An 18797-nucleotide genomic window follows, 5' to 3' on the forward strand; every position below is an offset into this window, starting at 1 on the left:
ACAGGGGGGAACTTTCTGGATTCCTGTGACTCCCTGCAGCCTGGGGAGGGCAGGGAGTGAGTAGATGAGGGACCACCAATACAAGTGTGACCCCAACAGCTGGGACAGGGGGGAACACACAAACATGAAAGGGGAGAGACCAGAGACGGGGAACTCCTGAGAAGCATTTTCAGGGCTAAATCATGGTATTTGGGAGGTTTTTATGGACCGCAGATGGCCGGTGACTTCTAGGGATGGACTTGGGCAGAGGGACCTTCAAACCCAATGTGCTGATCCCCTGTTTTCCCCCTACCAGGATTTTCCATTCCCAGTCTTTGGGGGCAAGGACGAGAAGGATGCGACAAAGATGCCTGTCTTAGGTTGCAAGATGTAGCTGGGGGTGTGTCTATACCCATCTCATAGAGGTATGGGTATAGACAGTTATCACAGTCTCTGCCAGAGCTGCCAGAGCCCAGCCCAGCCCTGGGGGCTCAGCTCTGCCCTACAGAGCCCTCCCAGCTCAGGCACTGCCCAGGGGCAGCTCTGGCTCTGCAGGCTCTGATGGCAACGTCAGAGCATCCCTGAGCAGGCTGGAAAAGCAACACAGATGCTTCCTCTAAAGGCCACTGTGCTGATTTCTGTCACTGCCTGGTTTATTGAGATCTAAGAGAAAACTTGTTTATTTTTCTCCACCTGAACTGAGACGAATATCTATGTGCAATTTCTCATCCAGGCATCTCAGAGCAGTAGATTAAAAAAGAAGGATTTTCCCTTTTATGCAGCCCCTGCTTTGCTGTTCTCCCTGTAGAATCTACTTGGAAATGTTCTGCAGTTCAATGCCGTGCTGGGAGCAGTCCTGAACAATGCAGCATCCTCAGCACACAAGGAGAACACTTCCAAGCCTTACCAGCTGTCTCCTTCTGGCCAGATCTTGTCCCCCAGTGCTGTGAGAAGCACCCAGGGCTGGCTGAGAGCTGTCCCTGGCAGGCAGCAGAGGCCCTGGCCCAGCACAGCGCCCTGGGCTGCAGGACCCTGCTCTGCAGGACAGCCCTGGGCACCCCTGGCTTCAGAGAATGGACTCACAGAGTCTGTGGGCATTGGGATGTTCCAGCCTTAGGAGAACACTCCAGGAGCTGCAGCTGCATTGTCCTGCAGCCAGAGGTTCCTGTGTCAAGGGCTGGCAGTGATTGTGCCCCAGGCACTTCTCAGCACCTTCCCAGCCCTGACTGATTGAAGCTCTCTGTGCCTCTGTGCTGTGCCTGGGCTGGCTGCAGGCAGTGGCCCAGCCCTGCTGGGCTGTGCACAGGAGCTGCCAAGCCACACAAAGCCTTGGGCTGCTCCAGGCTCCTTCTGCGGGACGTGTTGCACCACAGCCCTGCCCTGGGAGAGAAATTCCTTTCTCCTGCTGTCCAGTCTGGGCCTCCCCAGCTGCCCTTGGGGCCATTATTTCCTTCTCATGCTTATCTCCTCTAGGAAGAAAAGCTCCACCATCTCTGAAACCACCCTTCAGCCCCTCCCAGGCTACTCCTGTTCTCTCCTCAGTCTCCACGCCACTGAGCCCAGAGCCCGCAGCCTCTGCCTGCTGGTTGTGTGATGAGGCCTCCAAACCCCATCTTGGGAGATTTTTGGGTCCTCTCCAAGGTCTGTGAAAATGGAAAAGTAGTGGTCAAAGGTATTTTCTCCCATATCTTGCAGTGGCAGAACAAGGGTCAATATCTCTAAATTACATGATGTAGCTGGGCGTGTGTAATCAATTCCCATCTCTTAGAAGTGATACAGTTATCTTCTGTTAATTGACCAGTTTTCTTTATCTCTTCCACAACCAATCTTTCCTGCAGGAAATATCTTCTCTTAATGGGCCATTGAATGTCCCTGCAGGACTGAGAAAAATGACATCATCCCATTGTGAGATGCTCCGCCCAGGGGGAGGGGCCAAGCATTCCTGCCTGTTTATAATCTCGGACTTCGAATGCCATCGGCATCCTTTTCCCACTGCATTCTCAGTGGAGCAGCTTTTCTTCTCCACTGGATTCCCAGAGGAAGATTCCCAACACCACCACCACTGGACCCTCAGAGGAAAACTTCAGCCTTCTACAGGATCATTGCTTCAGCACAACCACACCTGTCATACTGCAGGAGGACTGCAGCCCCCATTTCCTGGGACTGCTGCCAGCATCCTGACCCACAGGGTGCCTAGTCCTATTCTGACTCAGTCAGTGGTTTTTATTTTGTGCTATCGCATTTGTGTTTTTCTAGGAAAGAACTGTTATTCCTATGCCCATATTTTTCCCTGAGAAACCCTTAATTTCAAAATCATCATTATTTGCAGGGAAGGGGTTTACATTTTCTATTTCAAGAGAGGATCCTGTCTTCCTTAGCAGACAGCTGTCTTTTCAAACCGTGACAATGCCCCAGGACACCCAGGCAGGTGAGGAGGAAGTCACTGCCCCTTTCCCCCCCTCTCCTGCTCCATCTCCCAGCCCAGCATTGCCCCCGGCTGCAGGACAACCCCGCTGCCAGCGCCGACCGCCCGGGGATGCACTGGGGGCATCTCCTTCCCCTTCCCTCTGGCATGGAGGCAAATCCCATCCTGTCCTTGTTCTTCCTCCCCCAGACAAGGAGCTGAAGATGGAGACCAGGGAGGACAAATCCCCGCAGCAGAGCCTCATGGAAGAGGCCGTTTCGAGTGGTTCCACAGTGCTGGAATCCAATGGGGAGGAAAAGCGCCAGAGATCCCACAGGAGGAGCGGCTCCAAACCCAACCCAGGGTGCTCTGAGGAGGAGAGACCCAGTCTGTGCCAGGAAGGTGGACAAAGCTTCAGCCAGATGTTGGAGCTGGTGGTGAATGAGCAGCTTCGTGATGGGGAGAAGCCCTACAAGTGCTTGGAGTGTGGGAAGAGCTTCAGCCAGAGCAGCACCCTGATCCGCCACCAGATGATCCACACTGGGGAATGGCCCTCCAAGTGTGGGGAATGTGGGAAGGGCTTCAGCTGCAGCTCTGAGCTCATCACCCACCAACGCACCCACACTGGGGAGAGGCCCTACGAGTGTCCTGAGTGTCAGAAGGGGTTTCGGATCAGCTCCCATCTGATCCTGCACCAGCGGATTCACACAGATGAGAGGCCTTTCCGCTGCCCCGACTGCGGGAAGGGCTTCAAGCAAAACTCACACCTTGTCACCCACCAACGCATCCACACCAGGGAGAGGCCCTACGAGTGCTCTGAGTGTCAGAAGAGGTTTCACACCAGCTCCCATCTCCTTCTGCATGAGCGGATTCACACAGATGAGAGGCCCTTCCGCTGCCCTGACTGTGGGAAGGGCTTCAAGCAAAACTCCCACCTCATCAGCCACCGGCGCATCCACACCGGGGAGAAGCCCTACGTGTGTTCCCAGTGTGGGAAGAGCTTCTCCAGGAACTCTCACTTGACTGAACACCAACGGACACACCGGTAAGGGAAGGCCTGCAAATGGCCTGACTGCAGGAAGAGCTTTGTGCACTGCTCCAGCTTCATCCCCCATTGGAGGACCCATGTTGGGAAGAGCCCTGGTGACCCATGTTCCCTGTGATCCATGCTGGGAAGAAACCTGTCTCTTTTCCTGCCTCTGGCAATGACATGATGTGGGCTCAAAGAACATGAGGGTCTGGCCGTGGTGCTGTCATAACATTCACTCCCACCTCAGGTCATTGCCAGGGGCAGGAAAGGGACTCTCTCTCTCTCTCCTGAGGAGGAGGGTGGCCTTTCCAGGTAGGAGGGAATAGGTGGCTGGGAAGAGACAGTCGGTGGTGGTGTAGTTTTCTTATCTCTTCTGTGTTCAATATTGTTTGTGTTCCTATTTCTTCCTTATGTGGTTGCTGTTCACAATAAATTGTTCTTATCCCAGCCGGGGATCTTTGCCTTTTGTGCTTTCCATGGGAGGCGGGAGGGCAGCGAGTAGCAGAGCGGTTTTAGCAGGAGCAGGAAATTGGGGAATCCCATTCCTAAACCCTGGCTGGTGGAGACTGAGCATCCCAGCTGGTGCCAGCCCTGGTGGCCATGGCAGCAGCCTTGGCAGCGGGTCCCTGGCTGGGAGCTGTGGGAACCTCTTCACTCTGGTGCCCAGGGACAGGACTGGAGCGAGCGGCTGCAGCTGAGTCGGGGCAGGCTTAGGTTGGATCTCAGGAAAAGGTTTTTCCCCAGAGGCTGCTGGGACATTGACCAGGCTCGCCAGGGAAGGGTCACAGCTCCAGGGCTCTCTGCGCTCCAGCAGCGTTTGGACAGCGCTGCCAGGCCCAGGCTGGCATTGTTGGGGTGTCCTGTGCAGGGCCAGCAGCTGGACTCGAGGATCCTGATGGAAAACCCGGATGGCTGGGACTAGGGGTCCCGGGTGTTTTCGGTGTTGAGGAAAGCAGGGGCTGGGTGCTGGGAAAGGCAGGAATAGGGGTCCAGGGGGTCTGTGGGCGAAGGAAAAGGGGGCTCGGGGGGCTGAGAGAGGCGGGATGGCCGGGAAGGGGGTGCAGGGGTTGTTGGTGCCGGATAAGGGGGTGCAGGGTGGAACCCATGCCGGGAATGGGGGTGCGGGGGGATGGCGGCGCCCAGGAATGGGGGTTCGGGGGCCCCTCGGTGCTCCGGAATGGGCGATCAAAGAGTCCCGGTGCCGGGGGTCCCTCTCACCTCTCGCCGCCCCCCCCCGGAGCCCCAGGAGCGCCCCCAGCCCCAGCGCTGGAGCCATCGCTCTGCTCCGCTGCGGCCCCGCCCCCAGAGCCGCCTCCGGCCCCGCCATTGGCGCCGCTCTTTGCTGCCCGCCAATGGCAGCCCGAGGCTGCAATGACGTCACCGGGCACCGGGCAGATCCCGGCGGCGCAGGGCGGGAAAGGCCGAAGCAAAAGTGCCCGAGGGAGCGAGGGGGGAGGGGACGGGGGAATTCCAGAGAATTCCCCGGGATCCCCTCCTGGCATCCCCCGGCAGCTCCTCGACCGCTCCCTGCGGGACCCCCGGGCCGGGCTGGGCTCAGCTGCCGGGCCCTGCGCTCCAAGCCTGCCTGGAACCCGCCGGCTTCGGCCCGAAGCGGGGCAAGCCCCGCCATCCGCGGATCCATTTTTTCCTGCGGCTGCGGCTCCCAGCCCCGGCGGAGCAGGAGCGGGCGCTGGGACTGCGATCCCTGGCTGGCGATTCCCTTCTGTGCCTCTCGCTCTTCTCTCCCTTTCCTTGGGGCCATCACAGGTCCCAGAGCGGCTGCAGAGCCCCGTGCCCAGGCCGGGTTTCCCAGCAAAGGGAGGCCTGGGGGTGAGGTGCCCCGGGCTGGCCGGGAATGGGGGTCCGGGGGTGGCCGGAGTCAGGGAAACGGGGGATCCAGGGGCTGCCAGAGGAGGAGAGCCGGCAAAGGGAGTGCAGGGGATGTCAGGGCAGGATAAGGGGGTACAGGGGGTCCTGGAAGTGGGGAAGGAGCTGCGGGGGGGTCCCGCAGGACCCCAGGAATGGGGATTCCAACGGGGTCCCAGGGGGGCTCCCCGAAGCCCCTCCCAGAGGGGAGCAGGAGCTGGGGCAGGACTCTGGGGAGAGAAAAGGGGGTGACCCCGGAATGGGGGGACATGGGGGAGTCAGACGCGCTCCCAGGGGGGACACGACCCCCGGACCCTCCTCCCCTTCTCCCGCAGGGGAAGCTGAGCCCCAGCCCAGCAGACGAAGCCCAACACGAAGCCCCCGAGCCCCGGCAGCATCTTGGGGGGCGTCCGGCTGCAGCTCCGGGGGCGGGAGGGGCAGGATCTGGGAAACGGCAGCGGCTGCCGGGAGGGACCGGCGTGGACTGGGACAGGCTGGGATGGAGTGGGACACCGGGATACAGCGGGACACACCGCACCCAGGACTGGGACCCACAGGGAGCAGGATCAGAGCACACTGGGACCCAGCAGGACCAGAACTGGGGCAACAGGGATCATAGTGGCACCAACTGGGATTGACTGGGAGTGGCTGAGAGTGACTGGGATCATACTGCTGGAAACTGGAACCTTACTGGGCTGAGTGGATGTGACTGGGAATGACTAGGAGTATGCTGAGGCCATCTGGGATGTACTGGGAGTGTCTGTAACTGTACTGGGAGTGACTGGGAACACACTGAGAGCAACTGTGAGTGACTGAGTCTACACTGGGGGCAACTGGGATTGATTGGGACCATGCTGGGGAAGACTGGGATCATAGTGGGCTCATACTGGGATCATACTTGGAGTGACTGGGTCTATGCTAGGGGCCACTGAGATCAACTGGAATCATACTGGGAGTGACCAGGATGATACTGGGAACATAGTGAGTGTAACTGAAAGTGGCTGGGAGTGACCTGAGGGGAACTGGGGGAACTGGCTAAGCTGGGGCTCAGGGCTGTTCTCCCCCAGGGCTGCCCCAGGTCCTGCTGCCACCCCCAGCCCACAGAGCCGAGGGACAGGGGACAGGGACAGGGGACAGCCGAGGGACAGGGCACAGCCGAGGGACAGGGGCGTCTCAGTGCCGGCCGGGCAAAGGGGTAAAAGGACGTCTCAGTTCTCAGGAATGGGAGTGCAGGGGGGTCTCAGGGTCACAGAAATGGGGGGGCAGGGACGTGGAGAGGTAGAAGGGAGTTGTAGGGAGTTGTGGAAGAGGGGACAGTGGGAGCCACGCCGCTCCGGCGCCTCCTGAAGCAGCACCCTCCTGTCCCCGCCTGTCAGGGAGTAATGCAGAGCTAGAAGGTCCCCCCTGAGCCTCCTTTTTCCCAGGCTGAGGCCCTTTCCCAGCTCCCTCAGCCCCTCCTGGTGTTCCAGCCAGGGTAGAATACTAGTGCTACCCCAAGAGCAATGGATAGGCCTGCCAGGGGTGCCTTTATCACCACATTTGAAGCTTTCCTAATACTTGGAGAAATACTTGGAAAGTATTGAAATACTTGAAAGCTCTCCAATACTTGGAGAAAAACTCTTCAGAAAGCACCAAAGTCAAGTAAGTAGCTCAAGTGACGATCGCCTTTGAAAATCGCTGCGGCTCGGCCCGGCCCCGCCCGGCCCCGACGATCGGGTGCCGTGGGTGCCTGGTAACCACGAACGCGGCGGCGGCGGCGGCTGTGACGTGCGGGGCTGCTGTGCTGTGGAACAGCTCAGTGGCCACAGACCGCGCTCCTGGCTGCTTGTGTCAGCCTGGGCTCGTGCAGGCGGCTACACTCGCCATTCACAAGCGAATTGTTCGCAGAGCATTGGTCTCTGCAAAGGATTCCTCAAAACGCAGAGCATTGGTCTCTGCAAGGGATTCCTCAAAACGCAGAGCATTGGTCTCTGCACAGGATTCCTGAACACGCAGAGCATTTGTCTCTTCAAAGGAGTCCTGAACACGCAGAGCATTGGTCTCTGCACAGGAGTCCTGAGAGCTTGGTCTCTTCTAACTATTATTAATGTTCAGATTTTTAGCTCCTGGTTTCAGTAGGATCCATCTCTGAATTGCACAACATAGCCATATAGTTCAAGTAAAGCCCAACTAGAGGCCTGACAATACTAGCTACTTACACCAAACAAGCATTTAGCTACTTTCAAATGCTATAAATTTTTTAGCACCAGTATATGCCTTGAATCTGCCAGGAATTGGGTTCTGGATTTTCAGAGTTCCATTGTTGCTCCTTCCAGTTTCATTGAGGCATTGTCGCTCATCTGGGATATCCTCCCTTCAAAATGGCTTCTGGATTCCCAAAAAAGACACCGACACCTCGTCCTTGGTCCAGGGAAATGCTGAAGTCTTTTACTGTAAGTAGCCACTGGGGCTGTGTTAAGGCTGGAAACTCCCCTCGCGTCCCTCCTCTCCCTGCCCCTGTTGTCCAGCAGCGCTGTGAAGCTGCAGACCCCCTCCCCACCTCTTTGTGCCCTGCTCCTGTTGGTGGGGGCTGTCCTGGTGCAGTAGGGAACGCCGTGTGTTGCCTCAGGCTCTTGCCGGGCTGTGCCACCGGAGCCAAGTTAAAGCAATGTGCAGCTGAAGCCCGGAGCGTGTGTTCTCTCCCTTTCCCTTTGCCACAGCAATTCCTTCTGTCAGGCTGGGCACTCACCTGTGCTGCTCTCACCAACCTGCCCTTGGGCACCTGGGCATGTTGGTGGGGGGAAGCTCAAGCTCTGCCCAAAGCCTTGAGAGACACGGCTGGTCCCAGCTAGAAGAGGTTCCAAGCCAGCTGTTCTCTCTCATCTCCTGTGTGGGCGCAGATCCAGCCCTGCAGGCAGCGCTGGAGTCAGGGCCACAAAGGTCCCTTGGGGTCTGGAGCTCCCTGGACTGAAGATGCCCCACTGCTGAGGCTCTGTCAAGCAGATCCCTCGGTTTTCTTCTGTGGAGGGGCCTGTGAGCCCAGACCGAGAAAACAAATGCTGATGAACAGAGAGAAGGAAAACTTGGACACATTTCTGTGCACCTCACTCTTGCTACAACGTTCCTTTCTTGCCTCTCTTGGACTCACACAGCAGCGACATCTCCTTGCTGGGAGTTCTGAGTGTTGTGCAGGGATGGGGTTAGGGGAGTTGTGAGAGCTCCTCCCCACTCTCTGAAAAGGTCACTGCCTCAATCCAATGAAACTGAAGAGGAAACAAATGCCCAAAGAGCAGGTGGGAGTTCACAGGACAAACACTCTCTGTCATTCAGGATAATTTGAGCAAGTCTGGCCCTATCTAGATGGTATAGATCTTGGAAGCAAAAATAATGACCTTTCTTAAGTGATCTTCTTTTTCATCTACTTTTGAAAAGGTCTTCTTGGTCCTTTTTCCTGGCTCCCCATTTTTCTCTTCTCTTGGCTTGCTGTTCTTCTCTGGCTTCTTGATTCAAGGCATCAGAAGCAGTCCTGCACTGATTGCTTGATTGCTGATTTGTTGTATTGTGTTTTACTATGTTCGGTTACACTGTTGTAGTTGCCTATGTTCTAAGAATGGTTTGTCCCTGTTACTCCCCATATCCCTTTGGTTCAACCCCTGTCACTCCTCCCTAAGCCTGCCCCTTGACTCAGCAGAACTGCTGAGTCATTCCTGAGTCCCCTCCCTGGTGCCCTGTCCATCACTCGGCAGCCCATTCCCACCACCCAGAAACTTCCATCAGGAGCGTCGAGTGATTGGATCAGGACCAGGGACCCCTCCCCTACTTTCCCCTAATAGGTTGTTATCCCTATCCATCCCCTTGAAAGCCACACCCCAGTTCTACCCCATTGGTTGTTCTCCCCTTCCACTCCCCCCTTTATAAACTGTTGCAGAGTCCCTCTCGGGCTCTCGTTGGTTGGCTTCTGTTGAGTTTTGATGGAGCTCCTGGAATTTCTAATAAAACCCCGACGTTCACCCCCAAAGAGAGTCAGCCTCATCCTTCAGTGGGTTAGCCGTCTGGTCACTCCTCTGGAGGCACTCCTGGAAAACCCTGCGGGGAACCGAAGGCAGTGATTTCCACCGTCGTCGTGTCACCTGGCCAGGTCACTCGAGCGGCTGCCGAGTGGACACGACGGCATGAAAGAGCTCGTGTAGGGCAGGCGCAACCTGCAGTCAGAGCTGTGAGCCCAGAGCAGTGACACTGCTGTGCCTCTGTCTTCATGCCTGTCACTCTGGTGGCTCTGTCACCTGGCAGCCGTTCCCTGCCAAAGGTGCTTTTGTGTGGAGGTTTGAACAGCGGTGCTGGGGCCCTGGCAAGTGCGATCTCAGTGCTGTGATCCGGAGGCTTGTTCATACAGAAGGGTTTAGGACATGGCATGGAAGGGAGGAAGCCTTGCAGGAAAACAGAGGCTCTTTCCAACAGCATGCTGCCACCTCTTAGCGCTGTTCTTCTCCTGACTCGGTTGGAGAGGCAAAGGTAGAGGGCAGTTCTGAGCCAACTGATGTTTCTACACCAGGCCAGAGGTGCAGGAGCTTTTTGGGTGCAGCTGTTTCCTCATCTTCTTTTTGCTGCTTAGAGTCAGTTTAACACTTTGCCCTATTCTCAAACAGTGGGAATATAGAAACCTAAAGAGGAATGTCCTGAGTTCCCTAGCTCCATGTTCCTTAGAAGGGACTTAGGAATTATTTAACATCATTAAAATTTGGAGTAAAAATTATGGTGGCCTAGGGCAGTTCTCCGGATGACCCAAGTGACACAAGAGCTTAATGCCACTGAGATAGGTTTTGCAAAGTGCACTGGTGCCTTTAAAATGCGACATATTAGTAGAAGTTAGTGTTCATTTTAGGGTGGAATAGGTAAACTGATGCCCTTGAAGGGTTATAGGAAACGGTTTTTCTTCTGCCATGGGGATGGCACTAAATGTCCTGTGCTGAGCTAGTTTCTTCTCCTGCAGGATTATTCCCACCAGCTCGTCTGCATGACTGAAAGCGAAAGGATAGTTGTGCCAATTCGGGCCATTGGTGGCCGAGCTATCCTGAACTTCCCTGAGCAGCTGGACTTCTCGGCCTGTCCGGTCAAGTACAGCACCCAGAAGACTCTGCTGGTTCGCAATGTCGGTAACCGGGCAGCTCATTACCAGCTGAGCACCCAGAGGTGAGGATCTGTCCTTGTGCAAAACACCTTTGGGTGATAACAGGGCTGGGAAAGAGCAACAAAAGGAAGCAGAGCGTTGCAGCTGCCGCCCTCTCTTTGTGTTGCAGTCCTTTCTCCGTGGTTCCGACCACGGGAACTCTGGGCGCTGGCGACAGCATGCGGGTGACAGTGGGATTTCACCCGCTGACGACCGGTGACCATTCCGGGTGGCTGTGCTGCAACACCGGTGAGTGCTGGGCCCTGCACGGGGCACAGGACACTCCTCCACCATCGCTCCCTGTCCCATCCCATGGGGATTGTCCCATCCCCCTCCATTCCCTCCAGAGGTCCCTCCCCTGTTCCAGCTTTACCCCAAAGAAAACAGAGTTTTCTGTTGTGTTAGCAACTGTTGTGTTGATAACTGTTCTCTGTTGTTTGATCAACTGTTCTGTTGTGTTTATCAAGCCCCTTGGTGTTTAGGGGCTTGATAAAGTGGATCCCCTCTAACAGGGCTAAGATTTTTGCACTCCTGTTTTGCTGGGAGTTGCTGAGTGGGGGAAGGAGGAACCCTGATTCTGCACGACCGTGAGGCTGTGCCTGGGTGAAGTTTTGTTTTATTCCTGGGCAGTGCTGTATGCGAGGTGTGAGGTTTCCATCAGACTCTCTCCAGTGCAATGTGTTTCTTGCACACCTCTGTCCCGTATGCTGCTTCTCCATTGGCTTGTCGCAGACCCTTTTTCTATGTTGCCCTTCCACATATATTTAGTTTCTGTCTAATAACATTTCCAGGCCCTCGAGTTCCTGTTTGGTGACAAATCAAGACAAATTTTTCCTTGTCCCCATTTCCCAGGCCGTTCAAGCTGTTGCAAACCTCTCACATCTATCTTGCATTTGATTTCTAGACTGAGGAATCCCATTCAGTCTTCATGTCGAAGCTGTTCTGTACTTATTAATCTTTGCTTTGTCCCTTTTTTATTTAATTTGCAATGCTCCAGCTTGGGTTTTGGGATCAGAACAATATAAAATATTTCACAACTAATGCAGCTGTGGGTTTGGACAGGGAGATGATGATGATTTTCACAGGGTTCATTTTGTAGTGGTTTGTCATATTGCAGAGCCAGGCTGGTTGTGTTTCCTCACCTGTGTCCCCTCCTGCTGTGGGCTGTCACTCCACTTGTTCCTCTGGGCCTCCTTTTGTTGCCCACATGCCCCCAGGCATATCAGCAACAAGGGATGCAAGGGATCAGGAGAGACAGGAGTCTCGTGGGATGCCCAGGGGAGACCCTGGGCAAGCCAGGACTGAACTGGGCTCCTCAGCGTCACCTGAAGGACTTTGATGCAGAAATCCTGGTGATCTGAGTGGGTCACTGGAGCACATTGACAAATCTCACTGTACGTACTGTCACCTTGGGGCCAAATCTGCACAAACACTCTCAGAAATCAGGTGTTTAAGGAGGTGCCCAGGACATCCTCACGCTGTACCCCCAGAGCTGTCAGGATGTGATAAATGTACTGATCCATGGAACTGCTCATTCAGCTAAAAGCTGTGACACTTTCTCCTGTGACCTGCAGTTTGCTCTGGTCCTTGTGCTTCCATCAGCAACTGAGCTGAGCAAAGACTCCCCTTTGCTTTGTTCCAGGTGAAGAAACTATCCACACAGAGCTCCACGGAGAAGCTGGAGCTGTCCATGTTGGGTTGAGCACAAATTTCATGGAGGTTGAGACGACTTTCATCACCATGTCCAACCACGCAACCATGTTCATTAAAAACAGGAGTAACGTCACGGCTCACTTCCAGTGGAAGGCTTTTCCTACTGAGGAAGAGGAGAATAAAGAGAAGAGGAGGTTGGTCTGACAGATCCATTTCAGTGAGATACACGGCCCACGGCTAAAACTGACGTGTGGCCTCAGGGGGGTGTTGGTGCTTTTGAGTGCTTTAGGCCAAGGAAACCATGCCTGGCTCTCAGGTGTGTGTCCCTGCTGGCTTCAGGAGCTCAGCACTTAGCATTCCATTCCACTTCTCCAACCAAGGATGGCATTTTGGCAAGGAAAGGTTGGTTGCAATGACTGGATTTCCTCAAGTTCTCATTGGGCTTTTGCCTCTCTGATCTTCTTCCTCCATGGCCTGGCAACATCCTTCAACAGCTCACCCTCTTTCCAAAGGTGATACACCCTCTTTTTTTCCCTTAGTTCCTTCAGAAGCTCCTTGCCCATCCAGGCTGGTTGTCTTCCCTGTCAGCTCGCCTTTCAGCACACAGGGACAGTCTGTTCCTGTGCCTTCAAGACTTCTTTCTTGAAGTATGTCCATCCTTCCTGGACCCCTTTGTCTTTAAGGGCCGTTTCCCAGGGTTCTCGCCAAATCAGTCTCTTGAACAGGCCGAATCTGCCCTCCAGAAGTCCAGAGTGGAAGTTTTGTTGATGCCCCTCCTTGTTTCACCAAATATTGAGAACTCTGTTCTTTCACGGTCACTGTAGCCCAGACAGTGGTGAAGAGATGAAGTTCATTTAGTCATTAGGGAACTTCCTGGTGATATCCCTGCTGTACCTGGACCCCAGGGAGGCAGCAGACTGCCCTGTGGAATGGATCCAGTCGATCTACAGGGCCCTCAGCTCCCCTTAGAAGGGAGTCACCTACTAGCACTACCCTTCTTTTCCTCTTAATGCTTGAGGCTGTGATCTGTGTGACAGAGCAAGTGCAGCTGGGAGACTCTCCAGGCAGAATTTTTTCTGTAGTGTCATCTGGCAGAGCCTCTGGAGCCAAGCCTCATACCTATTCTGTCAGGGCACCTGGGTAGGTGGTGGGGGTCAGGACGGAATTTTATGACCTCCCCAGCAGAGACCCATTTCCATTCCCCACTGTCTCCTAGGTCTCCTCCTTCTGCCTGATGCCAAGAAGGGCAGGGCTCCTCTGGCTCCTGCTGCGCTTCTCTCAGGGTTGGACGGCTGTAACTCCACCAGTTTATTTCTGTGACGCTCTCCCTAATGCTCCTCAGCCTTTCCACTTCTTCCTTAAGCTCTGCCACCGGGCAGAGCAGATCATTCAGCTGCCCACACCACACGCAGGTGTCTTTTGCACTTCCTCTGGTATTAACACCAGGCTCAGACCCTCCCTGCAGCCAGGGGCCTGGACAGCTGCGTCCTTCCTGGGGGGTTCTGTTTGACTTAGTGCACTCCTGCTGGCAGCAGCAGCAGCAGCAATGGCTTTTCATCATTTGTAAACCATAGCTGGGGCAAATAAGAAAAAGCAGAAAGAAGAAATCCCTGCCCCTGTCCCTGTCCCTGCCCTGCCCCTGTCTGTCGCAGCCGCCCGCCCATCGATGGCTGGGCGCTCCCCGCCCTCCCCCATCGCACTCCCTGCCGCCGCCTGCAGACTTTTCCCCCCCGGCCCAGTCTCTCCTCAGCCAGTTCGCACAGCGGCAGCGGCGGGAGGGCCGGCAGCGGGCCGACACCCAGGCAGCCGGGGCCTTCGGCCGGCAGGGCGAGAGCCCGCTGCAGAGGCAGGGCGGGCACGCTTAGCGCCCTCCCTTTCCCAAGGAGCTTGCTCCTCGGCTCTCGCCGAGCCTTCTGCTTTGCCGGCCTTCCTTCCTTGCTGCTCAGGGCCGGCCCCGGCCGAGCCTGCGGCGGGACGGCAGCGGGGGGAGCGGCTGAAGGGAGTGAGCCACATTCCACACTCCATTTCCCAGCTGTTGGTGCCCTTGGTGCCTCCGAGTTCTGCTTGCCCAGCCCCAGGGACGCTCTCCTGCCCCTGCACGCTCAGCCAGGCTGAGATGGTCACTGATGGTTTCTCTGTCAGCCTCTCCCAGCCCAGCCCAGCTCCCTGCAAGCTCTGCCAGCTGCCCTGAGCTCTGTGCAGCACCAAGGGCCTCTCCCCAGCACAGCCCAGCCGCCTCTGGCCCCACAGCTCTGCTCAGGCCAGGCTGCTCTGGCCACTGGCCCCACGGCCTCAGCCCCTGCCAAGGGCACAGCAGCAGCTGCAGCTCAGCCAGGACTCAGGCCCAGCCATGGGGGAAGGGGCTTGGCCAAGGCACAAGGAGGCTCCCTGGCTGCCCTGCTCCCCTCAGGCTCAGGTGCTGAGAGCTCTGCAGCCCCTGCTGCCATCCCATCTGCCCAGGCCAGCACAAGAGCCCCGGCCTTGGGGCCCTCCAGAGCTGCTCCTGCTCCAGGCCCAGGGCCCATCCCAGAGCTGGGGCAGCCACAAAGCTGTGCCCATTTCTGCTCATTGCTGCTCTGATGAGGATGCATCCTCAGCCACTTGGAGGTTGCTGATGGATTTTACTACTCCACAGGCCTCTTCTTTCTTGAGTTCTTCAATTCAGGAATTCAGTGAGAAAAGCTCATAAACATTTGTTCAAAACACCCAAACAAGAGAAGCCCATGGGAATAATTCAAGTCTTCAGTTCTTCTGTGGTTAATTAGACAGATTTCAGAAGTCTATTCAGTGTGAATCTAATATATTGAAAGCAATGAAGAGAGAATAGTTTTGTCCTGTTTTCTCTTCCTGTTTAGAGATTGATATCAGCAATGTCCAATTGATACTGATCCCCAGCACCTCCTAATGCAGTCTGAACAGATATGAAAATCAAGAGCCTTCATGGCTGACAATCAAAACCACTTTGTCCCTACCCCCACCCACCATTTCCCTCAGCCAAGCCCTGGCACTCAGAGCAGCTGAGGAATGGAGTCACATCCACGGGTGTCCCCAGAGCTCAGGACTGGGGCCTGGTCATTTAAATCTCTTTATTGCTGATCTGGACAAGGACATAGAGGGCAGCCTCAGTCAGTTTCCAGGTGTTTTTAAGGGAATCAACCCTTAAAAGGAAAGAGGTCCAGGAAGGATGAAGACATTTCAAGAAAGCAATCTGAAGGGGGAAGGAGCAGCCTGTCCCAGCATGCCAAAAGATGAGCTAGTGAGGAAAATGACTGTCCAGGCTGCCCATGCAGCTTTTTTGGGAACACAGGGGAAAAAAGGACCAGCAACTCAGGAAGTGTTTATGGACTTTGTTTAAGGCTATATGGAAAGAAAATTAGAGAGGTGAAACCTCAATTAAAACTAAACCTAGTGGCTTCTCTAAAAAAAATATATTTTTATAAAAAATATTTTATAATTTTTTTTAATAAAAAAATTAGCAAAACCAGGGAGAAGGAGAATCTTTATTGGATGCAGTGGAGAATATAACTAAAGATAAAGGGGTCACAAGCTCAGTTCCTGCAGAGAGAACTAAAGATCAAGTAACTAAAGAGAAGGAAAAGGCTGAGCTACTTGACACCTTGTTTGTCTCAGTTTTCAACAAGAAGACAGGTTGTCCTCAGGACAAGTGTTCTCCTGAGCTGGTAAATGGGGACAGGGAGCAGACCATCCCCTGTAATCCAGGAGGGAGCAGTTGGGACCTGCTGAGCCACTCAGATGCTCACAGGTGTATGGGATTGGATGGGATCCATGCTAGGGGGATGAGGGAGCTGGTGGATGAGCTCCCCAAGCTGCTCTCCATCATTTATCATCAGTCCTGGCTCAGCAGGGAGGTCCCAGGGGACTGGAGGTGCCAATGTGAGCCCATCCCCAAGAAGGGCTGGAAGGAGGAGCTGGGGAGCTCCAGGCCTGTCAGCCTGACCTCGGTGCCCGGCAAGGTTATGGAAGAGATCACCTTGAGTGCCATCACAGGGCACCTGCAGGATGGCCGAGGGATCAGAGCCAGCCAGCGTGGATTTGAACATCTAGACTGATGATCTGGATGAGGGACTGAGTCCACCATCATCAAATTTGCAGATGACACCAAACTGGGTGTGAGTGTGGATCTGCTGGAGGGTAGGAGGGCTCTGCACAGGGCCCTGGACAGGCTGGATCCAGGGGCCAAATCCAGCAAGGTGAGGCTGAACAAGTCCAAGTGCCGGGTCCTGCACTTTGGCCACAACAACCCCTGCAGCATTACAGGCTGGGGACAAAGGGGCTGGACAGCTGCCAGGCAGAAAGGGACCTGGGGGGACTGATGGACAGCAGGCTGGGCATGAGCCAGCAGTGTGCCCAGGTGGCCAAGAAGGCCAATGGCTCCTGGGCTGGATCAGGAATGCTGTGGCCAGCAGGAGCAGGGCAGTGATTCTTGCCCTGCACTCAGCACTGGTTGGGCAGCACCTCAAGTGCTATGTGCAGTTCTGGGTCTCCAATTTAGGAAGGACATGGAGGGGCTGGAGAGTGTCCAGAGAAGGGCAGCAGGGCTGCTGAGGGGTCTGGAACACAAGTCCTGTGAGGAGAAACTTGGCCGCCACAAGCCAGTTATCCCTGTGGTAACTTTTCTGACACCTCCTGCTTAAAACCCAAAAAGCCAGAAGGATCATGAGGCCCCGCTTTCACGGTCTGTATTCATACTGAAAATCAAGATCAAGCGAGCTTTTGCCCTTCTGCTCCGCGGGAGGTTTCCGTCCTCCCTGAGCTCGCCTTAGGACACCTGCGTTACGCTTTGACAGGTGTACCGCCCCAGTCAAACTCCACACCTGCCGCTGTCCCCGGAGCGGGTTGCGGCCGGCGCGCGTCGGCCGCTTTGCGCCAGAAACGAGAGCCCCCCTCGGGGCTCGCCCCCCCGCCTCACCGGGTGAGTGAAAAAATGATCAGAGTAGTGGTATTTCACCGACGGCCGGGACGCCGGCGGGCGGGTCACCCCGCCGCGCTGAGCGCGCGCCCGGCCTCCCACTTATTCTACACCTCTCATGTCTCTCCACAGCGCCAGACTAGAGTCAAGCTCAACAGGCTCTTCTTTCCCCGCTGATTCCGCCAAGCTCGTTCCCTTGGCTGTGGTTTCACTGGATAGTAGGTGATAGAAATGGGCCAGGAGACCAGCTCCTTTTAAAGGCCTTTATTGAGTGATCAGCTCTGGGTGGGAGCCTGAGGTCGCGCACACCGCCGCTGCTCCCTTTGGCGACGCAGAGGAGGAGGTGATCAGTTTTGCTTTGCAGCAGGACTGGGACTCCAGTCCTCGCGGGCGTGCCTAGGAAGACGTCTCCCGGCTCATTGACTAGGGTCCTCATCTCAGTCTGATTACCTTTAGATGGTGGTGATCTCCAAAACCTGGTTGATGGTACAGGGGGACTCTTCCCCACTGAGTCTTGTCACTTAATTTTCTAAATCTCCATGTCGGCTCGTTGTTTCCAGGGCCTCTTGTGGAGTCTTCTTCTGCCTAGCTTCATTTGCATATTACCGGAGCTATTTCCGGCCGCCATTTTGGGAGCAGTGGAGGCAATACCCAAGAGACTCAATAAGGGTACCAAGAAAGGGATTCAACAGTGGAGGAAGTAACAAGGGGTACAACTGGAGTATTAACACAAGGGGGTACAACAATTCAACAGTGGGGGAAGTAACGGGGGGGGGGGTATTACAACAAGGGTACAACTGGAGTGAATATGGTGTACAATAAAGGTGTCTAACAATTATCAGCTTATTTCAACTATCTTAACTTTACCGAATTTATTCATGACAGTAGGTAGGGACAGTGGGAATCCCGTTCATCTATTCATGTGCGTCACTAATTAGATGACGAGGCATTTGGCTCTTTTTCGAACACATATATAGAATATATGTTCCTTTTCCAGGTTAATAAAGGTGGCCCGTCCACCTTGGACAAGTCCGGTGAAGTGCTCCAATTTGGTTGTAAATTGACACGTTATGAAATAATAGGTTCTGTCCCTACTCACTATCAGCTACCTAACTGATTTGTGGCTGCCCTACGTCCCTAGCTGTGGTCTAACTTATTAAAAAAAATATAAGACAGTACAAAAAAAAGAGCACTATATAACAATATAAAATTAACATAATAAAAACCAACAAAAGGCAGTAAAAAGGAAACAACACTACACCTACTCTGGGTTATGCAGTTTTCTGGCCCTACTGGGGAACATATGTACAATGTCCACAGATGACAGGAGCGCTCTTGTGGAAAAAGTCTCTGCAATTGTCACTTGCCTCGATTTAGAGAGGCCAAGAGTATTCAAAAGTTCAAAGTTCCCTTGGTGCCATTTCCCCCGCGCTCCTAGGGGAAAGCCCATAAAGACAACGTCCTTTGCGTTGGTGAAACTCCCAGCTGATGGGAACAAACTTTCTGACTGACTGCAGAGGCCAGGACAAAGCTGAGTGGTTTCCCTGCCATGCCCCAGCCCTTCCTGGCTCCAGGGGCTGATGGCATTTGTGCTCCCTCAGGTTCATGTCCCCACACCAACAGCATGGCTGTGCTCCCACCAGCTCTGTGCAATGCAAACAGGGGCTCCTGAGCCAGTGCTGCTGTGTCTGTGCCTGCAAGGATGTGGCACCTCTGTGAGCTGGGGAAGAGGCCAGGGCTGCAGAGGGGGGATAATGTTGGCAGCTCCATGAGGACGCTCTGGGACACT

The 18797-nt window shown here is 54.9% G+C and overlaps 1 protein-coding gene across 1 annotated transcript in view; it reads left to right on the plus strand.

The window, feature by feature from the left end:
* Positions 1–18797, plus strand: part of LOC128821200 (zinc finger protein 208-like) — a 1118338-nt gene that overhangs the window by 929455 nt on the left and 170086 nt on the right. Inside the window, exon 15 of the mRNA XM_054002161.1 lies at positions 2851–3428. Coding sequence (XP_053858136.1) covers positions 2851–3428 — 578 coding nt within the window. The remainder of the gene's footprint in view (positions 1–2850; positions 3429–18797) is intronic.

Source organism: Vidua macroura, chromosome 36, assembly GCF_024509145.1.
Source record: "Vidua macroura isolate BioBank_ID:100142 chromosome 36, ASM2450914v1, whole genome shotgun sequence".
Classification (NCBI taxonomy): Eukaryota; Metazoa; Chordata; class Aves; order Passeriformes; family Viduidae; genus Vidua; species Vidua macroura.